Source organism: Cornus florida, unplaced genomic scaffold (genome assembly GCF_030987335.1).
Source record: "Cornus florida cultivar Cherokee Brave unplaced genomic scaffold, ASM3098733v1 CherokeeBrave_3.0.0_Hap2_Chr04, whole genome shotgun sequence".
Lineage (NCBI taxonomy): Eukaryota > Viridiplantae > Streptophyta > Magnoliopsida > Cornales > Cornaceae > Cornus > Cornus florida.
The window spans coordinates 20,252,943-20,274,339 of NW_026775574.1; the positions used below are offsets into that span (position 1 = coordinate 20,252,943).

At 34.4% G+C, this 21,397-nt stretch overlaps 2 protein-coding genes across 3 annotated transcripts; both read left to right on the forward strand.

Annotated features, from left to right (window-relative positions):
• Positions 1 to 5,539: 5,539 nt before the first annotated feature.
• LOC132302934 (uncharacterized) lies at positions 5,540 to 14,820 on the forward strand. The gene is made up of 4 exons (XM_059799942.1): positions 5,540 to 6,406; positions 6,496 to 6,677; positions 13,966 to 14,040; positions 14,135 to 14,820. Exons 1-4 carry the CDS (start codon positions 5,710 to 5,712, stop codon positions 14,522 to 14,524), a joined length of 1,344 nt encoding a protein of 447 aa, XP_059655925.1. The 5' UTR covers positions 5,540 to 5,709; the 3' UTR covers positions 14,525 to 14,820.
• Positions 14,821 to 18,787: 3,967 nt separating this feature from the next.
• Positions 18,788 to 19,711, forward strand: LOC132302936 (thioredoxin H-type-like). Of its 2 annotated transcripts, none has more exons than XM_059799945.1 (3): positions 18,788 to 19,007; positions 19,134 to 19,256; positions 19,393 to 19,711. In XM_059799945.1, the coding sequence occupies exons 1-3, from the start codon at positions 18,876 to 18,878 to the stop codon at positions 19,510 to 19,512; spliced, it is 375 nt and encodes a 124-aa protein (XP_059655928.1). In that variant the 5' UTR covers positions 18,788 to 18,875; the 3' UTR covers positions 19,513 to 19,711. The 2 variants fall into 2 exon arrangements, with proteins under 2 accessions (XP_059655928.1, XP_059655927.1); XM_059799944.1 differs by having other exon boundaries at positions 18,789 to 19,007; positions 19,381 to 19,711.
• Positions 19,712 to 21,397: the final 1,686 nt, after the last annotated feature.

A 21,397-nucleotide genomic window follows, 5' to 3' on the forward strand; every position in this document is an offset into this window, starting at 1 on the left:
TATTAATTAATAAAAGAGTCTATACTTTTCTCATGCTTAAGAGTCAAATGCCATGACGGTGATAGGGAGTAATTGCATACGACGGCTCTCGCAATATATCTCAACCTAACGCGGATCCAGTTCAAGTTTTAATTAATTATGAGTCCATCCATAATTACCGACTATGAACAATTTATAATTACTATTTATATATCATGCATTGATTGCCATCACATACATATACATAAATATTTCTTGTAATTACATGGACACTATCAATTTCATAGTGAATCGAAATATAATACATTGAATTCACCAATTGTATAAAACATAAATATTTCAGAAACGTCAGGAACATATGTCAATTAATCCAAACAGGAATTTGCTATGCCAGGGCATAGAAATCCCAACACTCAGTTCATGTAATTAATTTAGAGAAAAATTTTCATAGCCTGAATGATCACATGAATCTGGTCAATTATAATTTACAACTTAACATATAAATAAATGTATTAGTTTTATTTAATTTTTTTTATTTACGTAACAAAATGTGATTAACTGAGACGTGTAATTTTTCACATAATGTAATAATTTCTCAATTAACTTTCAAAACGCGTGCAGGAGTGAAGCAGAAAAATTCAGGACTCGTTTTTATGTTTCATGAAGACAGTCACTGTTTTGTCGTAACCACACAATAGTGTCATGGTCGTAGCATAAATTTGTCAAATAGTGGAAGTTCTGAGACAGTGAAGAAGATGTCCCTCTTACAGGTCTTGGTTATCATTGCACAAGGTGTCGCAATCAAATGTCGGAATGGGTTTATCGGGAAATGCAATCTCTTGACGAGGTGGCTCTGTTTCAACTGTGTATCGGTCATGTATGGTTCTCCTCGGATCCTGCAACGTGTCTGGTGTATGGGCACAATGTTAATGCGCACAAACATACCGAATATCTGCTTCAGATCCCAAAAAAAAAACAAAGATTTGTGATATGGTTCACGTAATTTGTCGGTGGATATTTGATTTTTTTTTTTTTTTTTTTTTAATTTGATACACGATTTATATTAATTTTGTCCGAATATGTTATATTGTAATCGAAATCAATATGGCGACCGTGACCGACGAACTATGAATCTACGGCATTGCGGTTTCTTGTTTGAACATAAAATATTTTTATTAATATATATATTTTTTAATTTTTTGATATTGGGTTGTAAAAAATTTAGGTAAAATATTTTATAAAAAAAAAAATAATCAAAAAAGATATTTTATGTTGAAACAAAGGCATCATACATTTTCCAAAATCATGCAATAATATTAAATCAAGAATACAATATTATTGAACATCTATATAAAAGCGTTTGGATTTGCATGATTTGTTATTTATACTTTATTTTTTATTTCCAAAGAACTGAAAATAGAAAAATTATACACAAATTTTACTTGGTTCTGTTTTTAAAAATTCACTTATAAAAAGATTTTACTTTAAATTTTATTTATTTATTTTTAGAGCACATATATTAACCTCATAACACACCTACCATTGAAGCAATGAGTACGCCCCTATTTTAAATACTTGATACGATGTATTGGGTTCACAAGTTAAAATGCATAAAATAACCTATACACCAAAAAAAATAATATAAAATAAAATAAAAACTCACACCATCCATGTCTGATGTTGTTACTTGTGACTTGTCCAGAGAGGCGGAACTATGTGACCAAGAGGGGCCATGGTCCTCCAAAATTTTTGTAAAATTCTTAAAACGTAAGTTCCCATATATAGTTAATTTCAAATTAAAAACAAGATTGAAGCATATGACCCCATAAAATTTATATAAAAAAATTTAAAATTCAATTTGTCTTATTTAATTATGCTTATGAAATAATTCCTATCTCTATTATTTTTTCATTTTATTCTTATGAAATACTCTAAAAATATATAAATATTCTTATGATTTGCAATCCCACCCAAAAAGGTAAGGGCTCGTTTCGCGCATGCGATATTTTTAGGCGTTATATTTTTGTTAATACCAAAATAATCGACCATTTTGTTGTACGAGTGTTTTGGGTAGAAATCGAAATCATATTTGGTAACTAAAATTTATTTTGGGAAATTAAAAAATTTGTTTTTATTCCTCCATTAGAATATCAAAACGCACAATATCACCAATTTGGTGATATGAGTTTGGAAAAAAAATTATGATATGTTATAAATTATTGCAAACCAATATATTCATCCTAAACATGAAATGTGCCCAAATTTGAAGACCAATATTAAAAAAACAATATCATAACACATGTAAGGCTAACACCCAACTTATATATATCCCATCAGTCTCCCATCCAGATCCGATGTAAGACAAACTTCTAATATTTTACCTAACTCAAACTTGCAACGCCCTTGTTGCTGCTCGGGCCACCTTATCTATCCGAGTGGTGGATTCCGACAAGAAATGAGTATCCCCCAAATACCAACTGTAACGGATGAATATTTCACGATCTGATTTAAAAGTTTAAACTATTTAATGGGGTCACACTCAACCCATATATACCCAATCACTCGTATGGGACAAACCTCAAACAGCCATACAATGCCATGTGCACCCAACAATAAAATTCTGGAGAGTCGTTTTGTCTACAAGAGATCCCTTGTTGCTGCTCAAAAAAATGAGTTGTCTATTCAAAATATTTAGACACAGTATTTTGTTTTTGTTACAAATTATTTAATTGATTCGTCTATTCAAAACATTTAAATAGAGTATTTTGTTTTCATTGCAAATTATTTAATTCAAAGTATAACACAAGCAAATGAGCTAAGGATGAAATTAGAAATTAAAAATTTTTTTAGTGATAAATTTAAAATTACGAAATAACTAACGACCACCTCTAACCCTCTAATTATATTTAGCCGCCCTGAAAGAAACCAAACAAAATGTAAGGTATGAAGAGAGGGCAAACACACACTGGTCAACTAATAAATGCAGGTTGGTTTTGAAGTTTAGAGTTGTCATGGACTCATGTGGATAATAAGGCCCATCAAATATTGCCTTGAACACAGAAATATTCACATGCTAGTTTGGCACTTTTGCTTTCATCATTTCTTTTCAGATTTCAAGAAAAAAATTAAAAAAATAAAAATTAAATCCAATGACCTATAGAACTAAATAAACAATAATAATAACTCAAAACTTCCCTTAGCCTAGCGTCATAAAGTGTTCCTTCTCCTTCTTGTCATGATTTAAATAAATTATTCTCCGTCGAGTTTTGATTCTTCTCTTTCTCTATATGGGAAAAGGTATAATTTATATATCATTCGAGGTTTAGTTATATATATATTAAAAAGTTTAATTTTGTGGCTCTGTTTGTTTAAAAGTAAAATATTTTTTTATTTTATAATTTTTGATTGTCGTAAAATATTTACGAAGAAAAAGATATTAAAACTTAGCAAAAATGACTTACTCATTAATTTTCTAGCAAGTTATTTTACAAGCGTCGCACCATGGATTGGACCTCAATCTCAACCTAGACATTCGCCAAATATCGAAAAAGTAAAAATAAAAAAAATATTTTACCTAAAAAAAAAAACAATCTTTTCAAAATAAATATTTTTTGGAGCCTGAATACCAAAAACAATTTTTTTTTTTTAATAAAAAAACTGTCATGTTCATGCATAGTGGTGTTCAAACCGGAGGCCCAAAGGAAAAGCCCAAAAACAAGTCCTCTTGTACATTTTCATATACATGCATAGTTTATGAGGTAATTTATGGGCCTGAAGACCAGACTCAAAAAAGTTACCAATGACCCAATATATCTAAATTGGAAGTGGGGAAGGGCACGCCCCAACTAAGACAAAAGCCCAATAATTAGCATGGCCCAAAGGCTTTTAAATAGCTGATAACCGTAATTCTTGAATAATACTTTATTACTTTTGTTGTATTAATGATATGGTATCACCAATCTATTAAATACTAATACATAGTGATACGATTCATTAAAATAAATTATTTTTATTTATGTGACAAGATATGATTGGTTGATGGCATCGAGAATATTACCGATGCAAGTATGTTTTTCTAGTAACTCTCAATTGAAAAGACAACGTATAATTGGTTGATGGCAAAGACGATATACTATCACTAATGCAAGTATGTCTTTATGTAAATGCAATTACAAATGAAATAATTTATACAAGATATAATTGGGAATATGAAAATTTGTGAGGCCAATTCTGTAATGTTCATGATGCACTCACAGTGGTCATATTTATAGGTTTTATATGATATTATGTTTATAAAAAAAGCAAAAAGTCATCTTAATTTCTTTTTCACTTTATTATATTTTAGACGGACTTTTGCGTAGACTTTGCAACAATCAACAAACCAATCCAACACATTTTGGAGCAAAATAACGTGTGATATGACGCGGATGCTTACTTTCCTATTTTTTATTTTATTTTATTTATTTATTTTTTTGTGTTAATAATGTGGATTCTTAATTAAAAAGAAAAAGAAAAAGAAAACAAAAAAGCAGATACTCGTGAATTATAATGGCGAAAGACAAATTATCATTATTATTTTTATTATTCTGTGTAAATAAAGTTGGACACATAAATTCTCTTTTACGGTACGGTGAAAGACAAATCTTGATTTTGCCCGTAAAATTTTACTTGAAAAAAATTCAAGAACTTCCGAATTGCAATACATTTTATATTAGTACTATATAAACCTAAGGAAAAAAGCAATAGAAAAATCTTGATGTAAGGGAAAAATTAGTTTGGGTTTGAAAATGAAAAATTTCAATAGGATCTCAATGAGGGAATTAAGCTCAATATAAAGTCCAATCTTTGTTAGTAATATTATTGTTTTTTAAATATTAGTAATTAAAATATAGCAATATCAACTTGAGCTTATTATAATATTAATCCAATCCTAACTCGAATATATTACACCCAACACATTCCTATCTCTATCTCGAGTTTAATTTGAACATTTTCAAGTTAGGGTCTATTTGAATTGAGGATTTTATTGTGATTGAAATAAGAGGTAAAGAAAAGAAATGATTTGGTGAGACACCTCATGCTGTGTGTTTGTTTTGATTACAAGATTAATTAATTTTTACTTTTTCATTTTGTTTATTTTATTTTTTGGTGTTTGGTTATTGTAAAATATTTATAAATAAAAAAAATTAAAACTTAACAAAAATTACTTACTTATTAATTTTTGATAAATTAATTTACAAGTCGTAAACTATCGACTTCAATCTCGACTTAACCCTTTATCAAATACTGAAAAAAAAAAAATATATATATATCTTACCTAAAAAGAAAAAATATTTCTAAAAAAATTGTTTTACGTCAAAATAAACCGATCCTCAACGAGTGTCTGTTTCTTTGAGTAACAGGTTGATAAAAATAATTTTTACTCTATATAAGGAAAAAAAAAAAAAAAAAAAAAAAATGAAACCTTTCTCAAACGGGTCAATCCAGTATCCACCGATCCAACTCAAAAAGTCCACTGAAGATTTATTCGGGCTTGGCTTTTTAGCCCACTATGACTGAAACCAATCATCTCTTTCTCTCTCTATCTCTTAAAAATCCATTGGCCGCTTATCTCCCCACTCTCTCTCTCTACAGCTCCGCAAAACCTCTAAAAACCCTCTCTTTCCCCACCACCACCGCCGTTGACGGCGGCGAAATTCCCCACCTTTTCCCCACCGATCAAATCTCACAATGGCGGCGACAGCGGCCTCGGACGTCACCGACGGACCAGTTCTCAACTTCATCAACAAGCGCCTCCGTGCCCTCAAAAAGAAACAGAACCGAATCCTCCAAATGGAAGAGGCCATCGCCCAAGGCAAAATCCTCAACAAGGAACAAGAAGACGTCCTCCGCTCCAAACCCTCCGTCACCGCCTCCATCGATGAGCTCGAGAAGCTCCGCCAACCCCTCTCCGTTGCCGTCGCAGACGAGATCAGCCTCGCCCTGCAACGCCACCAAGTCTCCGCTTCCCCTCCCGTCGAATCCACTGTCACCGAAGACGATAAAGAGACAGAAGTTGAGCAGAAAATCACCGACGTTGAACATCAATCGGACCATGGAAACACTGTCGTGGAGGATCTCCTGAACCTCCTCTACTTTGGGACTATGTTCGATGTGAAGACTGCGAGTGATTTCACTTCGACGATTTTGACTCGGACGCACGAGCGAGGGTGTTGCTTGACCTACGATTACGTGACCGACGACGAGTCCACCGATATGCTCGGTGAGAGGGACTTGGATTTGATTTCGACGTTGGGCGGACTATTGGTTTCGAGGCCAGTCGATTCGAGTCTGTCGCACAAGAATGCTTTGAGGAGGTGCATGGAGCACGCGAAGCTATGGCTTGCCAACTCCGATCAGCCGATTGATCCAGATTCGAACATTACCTGTATGGTTATTGTGTTAAAAATTTTGCATTTTTATGAAATTTATGGATTTGTATGTTTGTTTTGGTGATGGTAATTGATGATTTTGTAGATGCGGCATTGAGAGCAAGGCTCAACAAGATTATGGCATCAGACTACTTCACGACGACACCGGAGATGAAAGCAGCTGTAGAGGTGGCTGCTGCAGCTGGAAATTATGCCTTGCATGGGTCTATGGTGCCAGTGAATGTGCCCGTCCAAGTGGAAGGTTCTGATGTGGAATATCAGCAGAAGGTAAATAGTTGATGTACTCCTAGACTAGTGGGATTAAGATATTTTATTATTGTTATTTCTCTTTTTCGTTCTTTTATCTGAATGGTAAGAAAAATTTTCCATTATAGTGTTATCTGCGTTTGCTTTGTGGAGGTCTTATCTGAAAACATGCTACATTGATATTTTTGGGAGCTTTTAGAACTTGGAAGAATCCTAATATCACTCTATGTTATGTTATCAATGTTGGATTTCACCATAAACACATTTTGTTGAAGATATTATGTTCTCTTGTTTCTTGAAGATTTCAGCTAACATAAATGGTGCAGGTTGTATAGCTAAAAAGATTCATTCTCTTCATAAAAAATAGGACGTAGAACCAATAAAGATTTCTTTTTTGATTCATCCCTGGAGTTGAAACTCAAATTCGATTGTATTGCATTACATGGTGTTTTGTTCTTGCTATTGTGTTTTATTTGCCATAACAGATTCTATTATAAGGAATTAAGAGTAATCGTGGAAGTTATATTACATTCAACGCAATAAAGGTTTTAGATAATGCTTCTTTTATCGTGGTAGGATAATCTGGATGCAAACCTGAGCGCTATGAAGTAGTGGAATGAATTTGACGGGGAAGCCCTCATCCACATAAAGTGATATTTGGAGGGTGGTACCCTTTTGCGTTTGGTGGTGCGTTTGGAAGGAGCGGAATAGAAGATCTTTTGATGGGGAGGAATCTTCCATTGGGGCTTTGAAATTTCTTATTATTAGCTCTCTTTTTTTGTTGGGTGATGGAGAGAAATTGTAAATCTATATAAGAGTTTGTTGATTTTTTGGGTTCATTGGATCCACAGGACCTCTTTCTTTGGCTTCCGCTTTTTTGTAATCTTCGGGATGCATTCCCCTTTTGAACGCTTTCTAATATATCTTTCCTTTTCAAAAAAGAAAAAGAAAAAAAATGCAGGTCAGAATGGGGATGGAATTATCTTAATATGTTGAGGCAGTAACTGAGTTCTTTGAAAGACGAATATTCTTATCACACGCTTATAGGAGAGAAGGTGGTTTCTCTTGTAGTAGTATTTACGGTACATTTGCTCCTCTTGAAGTGCCCAGTCTTTTCTGAAGACAATTATTTCTTGCTAATTTGATTCATTAGGAGGTAGCGGAGGATCCTAAACCTAATAGGTGTTTCACATGTAATATATAAGGACTAATAAACAAATGACCTTGTCATTCATTGTTTTGTGTCAAGAGATAGATTATTTTTGTTTCATTTGTCTGAAGGCTTTTAGGTTCATGTTCCTTATTTATAAGAAGCATGGGCATGGACGAAACGTTGACATGATAAATCTTAGAAAGTAATGCATATGCATGAACTTAAAATACATATTTTATATACAAAAATTAGATTTTATATAGCAATGTAGTTTCATAAAAATCGAATCCAATAGACTATCTGAAAATTATTATTCATGAATAGCACTCTTTTTTGTTGGGTTCTAGGGATAAATTGTAATTCCAAGGAGGAAATTGTTATTTTTTGGAGACTCTGAGAGATTAGAGGCCCTATTAGGCCTTGTGTTTCTTCTGAGGGATTCGTTCCCCTTTTGAACGCTTCTTTTATACAATTTTACTTATAAAAAAAATACTTATAAAAAAAAGAAATTATTCATTAATTTTATAGTCATAGTCACCCTCGACCTATCGTGAGAGTCAAAACAAAAAGCACAATGTTATTTGTTCATGTATTGTTTTGTTTTTGTGTTTGTATATGTCCCACCAATGAAATGGCTCATCCTTATTCCATGTCTGTTCCTTAATTAAGACTCTTCCAACTTTTGCTTTCTGACATATTGAGAAAGTCAAAACAAAAAACACAATACTATTTGTTTATGTATTGTTTTGTTTTCGTGTATGTATGTAGATATATATTTGTATTTGAACCCCCAATGAAATGACTCATCCTCATTCCCATGTCCGTTCCTTAAGTAAGACTTTTCTAACTTTTGCTTTCTGGTATGGTCAAACTTTTTATGAATATTGTATAAACCTTTAATCTGATTTTTCTTTGTAGTTGGACGTTTTTTCCACACCAAAAGAAAGTCTTATCTAATGTGCAGGGTTCACTGTTCACGTGTTGGTTAATGTAAAAAATGTATCTTCCATGTGTATTAAATGATTAAACTTTGTTTTTTAGACACATTCAAAATCTGTCGAGCATGTTTCCTCCATGGAAACATCTTGTTTTCGCAAGTGTTGTGCTTCTTAGCTTATTTCTTTGGCTTAATCAGGCGACTAATCTGTCTTTGTCCACACGGTTTTTACGGAGCTTATTCATTAATTAGTAAAATGGTAAAAGTCTTGGGTGCCAAGCTTGAGAATCATGTTTGAATTTTAGAGTAGCATTTTCTTTAGAATAATCTTGGGTGCCAAACTTGAGAATCATGTTTGAAATTTAGAGAAGCATTTTCTTTAGAATAATTCAAAGGTTATGTTTGTGTCGAGTTCATCCCTCCACCTCATCACGTAGGCATACCTTTATTTATTTTTTTCTTTTGATTCCCATTTGTGCATGTGTTGATTCCTTATTTTATAATTCTCTTTAATGTATTTTCACATAAAAATAAAAATAGGGGACATTTTCTATCTATGTAATTGTTGGGAAGCCTTTGTATTGTGTTCATAACACTAGCATGAGTGGTAGGTACTATTGGGGTGCACATAATATGATGTGTGATATTCTGAATGTAGTGATCAAAGTTTTAAATCATCGTTCATGAAAGAGCAGAATAGGGTAGTATTACTTCTCTTTCATGAAAATAAACTAGATTGTTAGTAATGGGAACAGGTTTGTTGTTATGGAATTGATTTAATCCCCAAATTTTGGAGACTAGGGCATGGCTAAAGTTTTGTCTTTCTTTTCTATATTAGAAGTTTTGGAGAGAACTCCTTAACTTCAATGATCTGCTTGGCCCGAGGGGCTTCTTTTAGCTCTAAAGAGCTCGCTTAAAACCGTGTTTGAGATAAATAATCTAGGCTCAATCATATTTTAAAGTTTCTTGTTTTCTGAGCTTCCTGGAACTATAAGCTCATTGTCATGTGAAGATTTTATAAGAGACAGCTAGTTGTTCTTAAACTGGTATCTGCTCAAAATTTTGGAATTCGCTTCTTAGACCATGCTCAGTATTCATTTTGGACTTGTTGGTTTGTCAACCAAACCTGAATTGGATACCCCCATTTTCTTGGCTTAGCTTGTATCTACGCTTTTATGTACCTACTTTTCCGTTGCTTTATTGGCAGTTTGTGTTGTAACTATTAAGGCTAGAATCGTATCCTCATCTGCAATTACCCTTGGATAACCTTTTTTCATGCATATATGCACCTCTTTGGTTGTTGGCACGAGTTGTCTTTCAAGAGAAGTGACATGTCCATTTAAGGATTTATTAAAAAGCCTATTCTTTGTAACATTATTCAGTATTGGGCTTGTATCAATAAATGTATCAACATCACCTTGTCTGAAGTTGTGCAAGGGATTATGCGGTCTGTTACTTTCAAGAATTTCTTATAATGGGTTATGAATCTGATGCAGAACAACAATCTTGTTGCCTTTATTGGGAAGCTTTTGTGAAATGTTGGCTCTAAAGAGATAGCTTGAAGCAAATTACAGTTTCGCATAAATCTCCTGTAACAGTTAGTTTCTAATGCAGAATGACAAATTTGTAGCTTTTTTGGAGGCTTTTGTTAAACATTGTTTGTTTTTTGAGATGGTTGTGCTTTTAATGTTGTAGCTTGAATCAAATTCAAGCTGATGACATTTTCTTTTATATATGGTGGCTCATTTCATTTAGAGGAATGGAACAGGCTAATGCTTTTAAAGTTAATTGCAAGTCTTATCGATCCATGTGCAAATGGAACTCTAGTGAACATGTTGATGTATTAGGTAGCGTGAGAAATTTATTAGTGAGGTAATATATTGTAGAGAGAGAGGGCAACTATATCACATATAGAATGAATCAAGACATTTAGAAATCTTTTGTGAAGAGATGAGCCTCCACAATAAAGGCAAATGTATGACTGATACATTTAGGCTTAGTTTGGTACGCATGAATGAAATGGAATGGTAATGGAATGAAGTTGGGAATGGAATGAGAATGAGAATGGAATGGTCATTCTCATTCTATTGTTTGGTTGCAAATATGAAATGATAATCACCATTCTAAATGGTGGTGATGGGAAGCGACAGCGGTGGAAGTTGGTGGAAGAAGGTGGCGGCGGGAATGGAATGACCATTCCATAGGTTTAAATGTGGAATGGATTTTCATTCCTTGGAATGAATTTTTATTCCAAGGACTGGTGATTCCCACTTTAAATTTCATACCAAACAAAGGAATGGTTGGAATAGGGATTCCATTCCGTACCAAACTAGGCCTTAGTAAATTGCAAGTGATCATGTGTCAGGCTAAGTATTCCTCAGTGACTAATAGTACCGTGAGGGAAGGGTGACAAGACTCCCACGAGAAAGTTAAATAGAACATAAAAACTCTAAGCTCCCTACTAGTATGGGGAATCCAGGGCTTTAACAGTGTACCTGTTTACGAATGATCCTGTAATCATAAGAGTGGCTTGGTTAAGGGAACTCATCACAGCCGTTGTGAAATTGAGTCTTTGTACTTGTCACTACTTATTATTCAAAGTAGAATAATAATAATAATAATAATAGCAATTTAACCATATACTAGGTCACTAGTGCCTTGTTATTTACTTCTTTGGCATTCACTACAATCCATTTATGTTATCTGGGTTTATCAAGGACATATTTTTCTATTTAAAAAAATTGGCCATCAAAATTTTTTTTTGGGTCACCTTGACCCACTCCCATTCGTCCTTATTGTGCTTGTGGTTATTCTTGTGCCTTTAACTTAAATTGAATCGTTCTTCCTTACCGGTGCACATATACTTGCACCCCCCATCATTTCTGATTATGTACATGGGTTTTGCCTTGTTAGATTAAGAGATCTATTTGTTCTCCGATTTTTGATGTTCTCTCTCTCTTTTTTTTTTTCATTGATCTAGAAGGAGAGAGTAACATGAAATTAACCTTGATTGATAATGTAACTAGTTGTTACAAGGGAGTCTTGTCCCACATCGGATTCGGATGGGAAAGTGAAAGGTATATTTGAATTGGGGTGTTAGCCCCACCTATTAGCTTAATGTTTTTGGTCGGATCGTGAAGGACCTGACCCGTTACAGTTGGTATCAAAGCCACACCTGGGTAAGCACCCTCGGTTAGGCAGGGTGGCCCGACAACAAGGAGGGCGTTGTGAGTTCTGGTGGGGGAGAATGCTACAAAGGGAGTCTTGTCCCTCATCGGATCTGGATGGGCAAGTGAATGGGTATATATGAGTAGGGTGTTAGCCCACCTAATAGCTTAAGCTTTTTGGTTGGATTGCGAAGCATCCGACCCGTTACACTAGTCCATTTTTTGGCATTTTAGTTCTTAAGAAATAATTCGTTTATAGGGAAAACACGATACTTCATGCCAACCAATTTATGCACAAAAACCATGTCATCATGGTAGAATTTTGAAAGGATATGTATAGTGATTATAAGATTTTTTTAGTGTTGGGTTCAGATATGTAGTCCTTCATGATTCCTTTGTTATATTTTCAAGGGTTTTATTGCATCTCTTGAGTCATGTATTTGACAGACCTTTTACTGAATTTTACTGGTTGATGAATCACTGTCATACTCTTAATATGTTTAATTGAACTTGATGTTGTTGCATTACATCTTTTCAAGCAAATACTGGATAACAAATTTTTGCTTCAAGATTGTTGCTTGATTTGATAACTTCACTGCACAATTAATTTCTCTGAGGGAGTGAAACTTGAACTGGTAAGTGAGGTGTTTCAATAAACTGAAAGGATTATGGTCGAATTTTTGCAAGTTTTTCTTGCTAAGGCTGAGTTAATGACATCGGTATCATGGAAAAAGATGTGAAAATTTTAAGACTTCTATTTTAGTAGGATATGCTTTTGTTTGAAGTGCAATTAATATCTTTTTTGCAAGTGGTCTACCAATTAGTATCAGTCAATAGTTCTGTGAGGGATGTGAGTAATATAGGATCTTTATATTTTATTCTTCCAATCAAATTTGAGTGTTTTCATTGTTAATAATCATGCATAAACATAATTATTTGGTGTGGAAGTATTATCTAATATAGGCACATTTGTATTGAAGGGCCCTATACATGACCAGTTCCTTGCAATCAATTCTATGGATGCGTTTGACAGATGAATGTATTAATCCATATATTCAACATCTGAAGTATTAGTGTTCAATTGATGATTGAAATGTCAATTGCAAACCACCTTTGATGATATATCTACAGTACAAATACTGGCATGTCTGTTGCTTTTCTGTTCCACTTCCATTTGGTCTTTTTGTTTTACGTGCAAATCCTTCTTAAAATGACTTCCTCATCTCTCCTCAATTTGTTTTGGACCCAGCTTCTCACAAGGCATTTATTTATCAATTATCGTTTCATTTTCATATGTATTAATCTCAAACGTTATTTGGATTATTTGGTCTATATAGCATCTTGTACCATAAAAGCATTATAGCTGGTATGGTAGTAGATTCATGTTAAATTGCATTCTTAACTTTATATGTATCTAATATTCACATAATACTAAGAAATCATCATTGTTCAAATTATATGAAAAATACCACCTTCAATCTTCTGTTAAGGATGAGTTTTTTTTTTTTTTTTTTTTTTTTCCTAGTTTGATTTTCTCTGACATGTGGTTTCCAGGAGGGTAGTAGATTAAGGAAGGTAAACTTTAGGATTATGAAAAGATCCAAGCAGCCACTCAAGGCAACTTGATTTCCAGAAGGGATTTAGATAGAAATAGATCCTATAGCTTTTGCTTCTCTAGCCATTATTTCCAATTTATCATCATTCTTCAATAAATTTGTATCCTTGTATAAAATTTTTAAGACGTGCATATATAATAAATCCCATTTTAAAATTATTCCCATTGTTCTGGTTTGGATTTGTGTGCTTGGTCATCTGTTAAATATTCCCTTTTTATTTTTAATTACATGGCAATGGAGTAGCAAAGACTAAAAGCTTTAGTTTTTTGAGTTTCACCCCACATTTTTTTTTCTTCAATTCCAACAGGATTATTCTTGTTATATTATTTATTATTTTCTCTTTCTAAATATGGAATTTTATTTTGTTTGTCCTACTGTCATCCTGATAAATTTATTTGGTGTCATACTGATTCCCTAATTTGTATGTCTTATTTAGGATGAAGACACGGCAAATTTTCAAGAAAATGAAAGCTACGATGATCAGTCCAGTCCTGTTGAAGAATTTCACAAGGTGCTGTTTATAGTTTAACTCTTTTAACACAAACTTGCGTGCTAGTATTTCTTTATTATATTTGATGTGATACAAAAACTTTAAAACTTTGCAGAGTGAATCAGAGGTGGAAAATCATGCAGAAGTCTCTGCTCAGACAGAACCAGTCAAATCGCAGGAAGAAATGGGGCAGAATCAGAGAGAGGTGGAGACAAAGGAACAAAACCATGTTCCTCGGAGGGTCTATCAGAATCAAAGAGGTGGTCGTGGTGGGGGTGGTGGTGGACGTAGAGGTTATTCCAATGGCCGTGGAGGTCGATACAGCAGCAGGGGAGGTGGGCCTTACCAAAATGGCCGCAGCCAATACTATGACCAGCCTGGAAATTATTACCCGAGGAACTATGCTTACAATAGGGGAAGGGGCGGCAGAGGCGGTGGTGGTGGGAACTCTAACTACAACCATGGTTCTGGAGGTCAAGCAGGTAATGACCCAGCAGATTCATAACTCATTTAGTTGCTTATATCTGTGGTGGGTGGTGAAAATGTTTTTGCTTACATGAAACGTGACTTTTCCAGTGGGTGGTGAAAATGTTTTTCCTTACATGAAACGTTTAAGGATGGATGTTGATGAGTGCACCTCCTTTTTGTAGTTCAGTGAATGGACATTTATTTATTTGGAAAAAAAAATTCGAAAAAGAAGGTTTAGTAAAGCTTCTCTCGCTGAACCATGGTAGTAAAATGATCAAAATTCCATGCAGCGGGAAAGAAGTTTTACATTCCCTTTCTTAAATATTATGTGAAGTAATTATGTCTTTTAGACAACATCAATATGTACATTTAGATTTACCATAGGTAGGTAGCCCAGGTGTAAGATTTGTACTTAGAATCAGGATCCCTTCATGTGTTGGGATTCTGTGTTTGTATCCTATACTGTTTTACGCAACACAATACATAGCTTATGAATAGTTGTTGCATGAGCGATGGTAAAGTTGTTGCGTTGGCACAGTACATACACGATGAAAATGGCACTGGAGAGGACCCGGGTTCTTGTACTTTTTCCCTCTTTCAGCTCTTGGAATCCAAGTTTTCAACACGTTAATGAGACGGACCGAATTTTAACACCTGGGTAGCCCAGGATGCTTTGAATTTACAACCTGGGTTACCCATTGACCGACTTAGTATTTCATTAAGGTGTTGAGAGCTTGGATTCCAAGAGCCGGAGGAATCCACAATACCAAGAACGCCTGGTAAATATTCCTACCTCCCAGTTTAAGGTGTTAGATCAAACATCCATATTGTACAAGACTTGGTCGCAAACTCGAATAAGAATAGTTCTGAGAGGATAGAATGTCGAAACAATAATTCTATTGCTGATATAAATGACACTGATACGGTGACCAAAATGCCAGAGCTAACATCCACTTCAATTGCAAGTTCATTCTGCATTGCAATTTGGCAGCACATTCCTTCAAAAAAAAAAAAAAAATCATCGTGTTGGCTGATCCTGTTAACAACAAGTACATATTGTAATTCTTGTGAATGAAGGATGTTTAGAGTGCTGGTTAAATCTATACTTGACTATCTTCTTACTAGGAAGTGACTTAACCTTAGATATATTTTCTTGGAAAATGATTTTAAAACCGATTTTTGAATAGTTGAAGATGTTTGAGTTTATCCACTACATCCACAGGGTACGTATTGACTTGAAAAATAGGTTCATGTAGGTAAATGCTTTGGTGGTGATAATTCGTATTTGCGGGTCATAATCGTGTTGACATGAGGGCATTCTACTGAAAAGATAAACCTAAACGTGAATTTTACTAAAAAGATAAACCTAAACATGACACAAAACCTAAACATGGCATTTTACTAGAAAGAAAAACCTAAACATGGCCCATCCATTTGATAATTGTGTTAACCTAAACATGATTCATTTAATAATTGTGCTAATTCAAACACGACCATTTAATTATCGTTTTAACTTCTTTAATAAATTATTTATCAAAACGAGACATTTAATTCTCAATGAGTTGTGATATTTACATTGAACACTTGTACTGAATTGTCTAATCGAATAATTTTTAATTGGTTATTTATATCAAATATAATTAAGTGGAGGGCTTGACTTCCTTATTTATTGCATAATTAGGTCTAGCAATTGATTGTAACTATTTGCTACAAGAATCATTTTTTATTTTCAATTAAACAATAAATACAAAAAAATATATAAGTCTCAATTAACCAAAATATTTAAAGTAAGGAAAAAAAAAACATCAAACACGTTAAATAGATAGAATTTAACACGGCACAAGTCAAGGTTTATGTTGAAATGATTAAACTATCCATAATAATTGGATCTAAACAAAATTACACATGTCATATTCACGATTATTAACACGTTGAGTTAAACGGGTTAAACTTTTCAATTTTAACACGATACGACTAAATAAACGAATTAATCATGTCAATCCATTTACGATTCGAACTCGTTTAAGGTTAATTATAAATTCGTTAATTTCGTGTCGTGTTCAGTTAGGCGGGTGGTGTTCAACTTTGCACCCCTAACAATTCCTTTTAGCTTTTATGTGCCGTGTTTTTACCAAAACAACTGTATTCCATTTTGTGTTTTCAATCAATATAGTGGTGGTTGATGTGAAGGCTGAAGCTACATCAATGTAATTGAATTCAAGTCTCAGTCTTTCTACTTCAGTGGAACTCTGTATCTATCGATGGCCATATCATATCACAGAATTGACTCTATTTGCCCAAAAAAAATAAATAATAATAATTAAAAAAAAAATTAAAACTGGTCCAGGAATATTAAACTTTTGTAGTTCCATGCCTTCATCTTTTGTGTGCTGCCCGCCAGCCAAGCGAATCTAACATCACCCCCCATCAAGTGATTGATGTAATTAAATGTTAGTGATGGCCACCCACAATTGGGACCATTACAAAAGGTGGCCATCATTAAACTACTACTTTTCACACACACACAAACACACACACTGGGTACAGAATATTGGTTGAAGAATCGTGTGTAAATTTGCCTGAACTCCGCCTCATGGTACACTGCAGGACACAAGCCATATTTGAACGTAGGGGACTTGATTTATTCTTGCTTAGAACATATTGAGAAGGAAAGTAAATATTGTTCACACGTCACAAACAACGTTGTCTAAAACATAGTTGGGAGGCAAGAGCCATTCTTTTCAACACTCAAATGGTAATTTGTGTCTTCAAACAAGTGCCAGAATTGGTGGCTCGTGTTCCTTCATTTAGTTGTGAAGATGTTGTTCGCTTTGCGCTACATAATCATTCACGATTTTCAAAATACGTCGATACAAGTAAGAGACAATTTTTTTATTTTTTATTTTTTTATTTTAAGTGCACACTTCTTTTTCCGGGCTACGTGGGATGTCACAATCACTCCTTGAAACCCAGCGTCCTTTCTGGCTTGATTCAAATGGGCTTGTGCACACTCTCCCTCCGACTGAAAATCAAACAATGCAATTATTAAGGCGCGCTCTACCACTGAACTAATAGCCCGTCATGCGAGCCTCCCATTAGGCTCGCTATGCCAAAAGCGAAAGAAACCCCATCCCTCTCTTTACTTTTTTCTCCCCCATGTCGTCACGGGGACGTAAAAAGGGGATCCTATCAACTTGTTGGACCTAAGACAACAAGCTTATGAGCTTAGTCTTATTTAACCATCGAGAAACAAAAAACAGACTTTCATCTCCAAGTTTAACTCAGATGTAGCTCCCGTCTTTTGAGTCGATTCTTGTTTGGGATTTATGTGGCTTGTGGGCTGTTACGTGTGTCTTGAAGTGCATTAGTCTTTTCCGTAAAATATGGAGGTACTTTCTTTGTAAATGAAAATAAAATAGAAATAAGCAGAAAAATGCTTTAATACGAATGGGCGGAAGTAATTGATACACCCCATTTTAAATTCAGACTAGAGAGAATATTTATTCTCCAAATATTGTCAAATGTAACAACGGTCCAAATTATTAAGGGTCCCATAAAAGGGCATCAAATGTTGTAGTATATTATGGTTTTAAAATTGTCCACTGCCACCATCAACCTCTATAAATAGACCTCCTTGACAACTCGAAATGTTCAAGTCATAGGTCATAATCTTCCTCGGCTCAAACTCAGTGAGAAGAGAGAGAGCTTCCAAGAGGAGGAAGAAGAAAAATGGGGTATGAATTGCTGGGCTCGCTATGCCAAAAGCGAAAGAAACCCTATCCCTCTCTTTACTTTTTTCGCCCTCGTGTCATTGTCACGGGGACGTAAAAAGGGAATCCTATCAACTTGTTGTGACCTAAGATAACAAGCTTATGAGCTTAGTTTTACTTAACCGTCGAGAAACAAAAGAAGACTTTCATTTCCAAGTTTAACTCAGACGTAACTCTCGTCTTTTGAGTCGATTCTTGTTTGAGATTTATGTGGCTTGTGGGCTGTTACGTGTGTCCTGAGGTGGATTAGTCTCTCCCGTAAAATATGGAGATTCTTTCTTTGTAAATAAAAATAACAATAAAAATAAGCAGTAAAATGCTTTAATACGAATGAACGGAAGTAATTGATACATCCCATTTTAAATTCAGACTAAAGAAAGTATTTATTCTTCAAATATTGTCAAATGTAACAACAACGGTCCAAATTATTAAGGGTCCCATAAAAGGGCATCAAATGTTGTTGTATATTATGGTTTTAAAATTGTCCACTACCACCATCAACCTGTATAAATAGACCTCCTCGACAACTCCAAATGTTCAAGTCATAGGTCATAATCTTCCTCGGCTCAAACCCAGTGAGAAGAGAGAGAGCTTCCAAGAGGAGGAGGAAGAAGAAAAATGGGGTATGAATTTTTTCCCATGAACCAATCAAATGGATCGTCGTCGACGAGTCCTTCCCTGGTTCTCGAGTTACATTCCTCTGCAAAATGGAGAGCTCATTTACAAGCCTCCAAAGAAAGTACCAAACTGGTAAAAATATGATCATTATCAACCCTCCTAAACTTGACTAATGCTTAGTTTTCAAAAACTTTTATCTTATATTTGCATCTACTGATTCATTTTCATTTTCATTGTCTTCTTTATTTTGGAATGAAGATTGTGATCGACTTCACGGCTTCATGGTGCCGACCTTGTAGATTCATAGAACCAACCATCAATGAGTTTGCTGCTAAATACACTGATGTCAAGTTCTTCAAGATAGATGTGGATGAATTGATGGTACATATTGCTCTTTTCTTTTTCTACAAATTTTTTCTATGCATTTTCTTCGATGACAAACAGAATGATACTAAGATATATATATATATATATATATATATATTGAATGAATGAATGAAAACAGAATGTGGCTCAGGAATTTGAGGTGCAAACATTGCCATCTTTTGTTCTGATAAAGGGAGGGATAGCAGTTGATAAGATTGTGGGTGTGAAGAAGGAAGAGCTCCAGAACAAAATTGAGAGACACATGGTTTAATGTTGATGAAGGGCTTGAGCACTTGAATTTTGTTGGATTTGGTTTGACAGAATCAGCAGAAGAAAGTACAAAGAACATGGAGATGATAGGAATCTCGATGTAATAAAAAACGAATCTATATACATTTATATTCAATAAAATGAATTTTTGATGCAAATTAACAATTCATTAAATACCCATTTGCCAAGTTCTTTCTTTCTCCCTTGTGTTTTAAATTATTAGATAATTTATCCTAAATCAAATTCCAGAGAACAGTAAAGCTTCGAAGGGTCTTTCTTTCAAGGTCCTTCAGTGACATATTTCTATGTAAATCTTACCAAGAAAAAACAGGGATTAGGGATTTGATTGAACAATATAAATGGAAAATTCATTTAGAGGAAGTTTTAAGTGAACCAAAACACTTGTGGGTTACTTTTCACAAATAATAATAATTATTATTTGGAGAATTTTTGTACTTCAACCCTTTGAACAGATTAGGTATATTCTGATTTTTGATTGCCTAAACTGGCCTCTGGGTGGAAGCCAAAGTTTATAAAACAATAGGAATATATCTAAATATTGAACTGACTTGTGGCTTCTTACCTCACTGATTCTCCACTTCTACTTTCCGCTTACATCTGCATGATTCTTCTCATCCTCTTTAGCTAGCTAGTCAGAAATGAGCATGAATAAAGAACATTATACAAGATATACAAGGTATGAACATGAAATGATCATAATCCACTGGAATGTTGATCAAGAAGTGGGTAGTGTGGTTCTAATTCAACTGAATGTTGGGAATATTAACTCCTTCAGACTAACTTTCATACCAGTTGTTGAGAATTAACTCCTCCATTTAAAAACAAAGGAAGCATATCATCACTCAACTCATCAAACATGCATATATGGAGATACAATCATACACTAATCAAGGGCTATGTGACACTATTATGAATGAAGAAGAGAATATACAACCAGATGCCTAACGTCACTCATTCACTCGTCATCTTGATGCGTATTGAGCTTCCGCTCTTAATTTGAATGATGCCTAACGTCATTCACTCACTCGTCATCTTGATGCTGCTTCTCTACCTTCTTCACCTAATCCTATAAATAGTATCTTCAATATATTTATTCTTGAATAAGGATTCTCATACCTTTTCTAACAAGAAGTTACCAAATCAATCACAACTCTAATAGACCTAATGAAAGTTCCTCCATAAGTTTACGGTCTTACTCCACAAGTCTGTACCCTTTAGAAAAGAACATCTTCTATTTAAGTAGTTCTTTGTGAGAAGTTCTACAACACCCGGGGTCTTGCAGCTGTTGGATCATCCATCAAGTGGGCCCCACCACCACATCTAACAGCTGGAAGACCCGGAGGTACGGTACCCCATAATATTCTAGAATTTTTCCCAATTCTCGACACCCTGTGTGATCGTTATTAGTAACTATTTGACGAATGGGAAACCTGTGGAATCACCAAGGACAATTTAGCTCAATACATAAATGGAACATTCTCGAAACAGAATACTTTTTACAGGATAGAATGTCAAAAAAAAAAATTCCACTGCTGATCTCAGTGGCACTGCTTTTGTGAGTGGAATGCCATTGCAAACCACCAGTTTCAACTGCAAAGTACCTTTTGCTTAATTGTTCTATGGGAGATTCCATCTATTTAAAATAGAGAAATGAATTGTTCCAGAAAGGAATTTCTGCTTTCTATTTACACTTTTACGTCCACTAAATCTAACAAAAAAGTTAAGAAGCATAAAAGTAAAGCAGCACAGACAATCTTCTAGGGGTGCTGTGGCAGCATGCCAGATATGCATGAGTCCGATACAGCTAAAAGTGAGCACGAAAAGAACGTGTTCTGAACACTTTTAAGACACGATGAGGTAATTTT

Coding starts and splice junctions, on each gene's coding strand:
- LOC132302934 (XM_059799942.1), top strand. CDS start 5,710: ATGGCGGCGACAGCGGCCTCGGACGTCACCGACGGACCAGTTCTCAAC. Junction 6,407..6,495: donor TCCAGATTCGAACATTACCT/GTATGGTTATTG, acceptor ATGATTTTGTAG/ATGCGGCATTGAGAGCAAGG. Junction 14,041..14,134: donor CTGTTGAAGAATTTCACAAG/GTGCTGTTTATA, acceptor AAAACTTTGCAG/AGTGAATCAGAGGTGGAAAA.
- LOC132302936 (XM_059799944.1), top strand. CDS start 18,876: ATGGGGTATGAATTTTTTCCCATGAACCAATCAAATGGATCGTCGTCG. Junction 19,008..19,133: donor CCAAAGAAAGTACCAAACTG/GTAAAAATATGA, acceptor TTTGGAATGAAG/ATTGTGATCGACTTCACGGC. Junction 19,257..19,380: donor TAGATGTGGATGAATTGATG/GTACATATTGCT, acceptor GAATGAAAACAG/AATGTGGCTCAGGAATTTGA.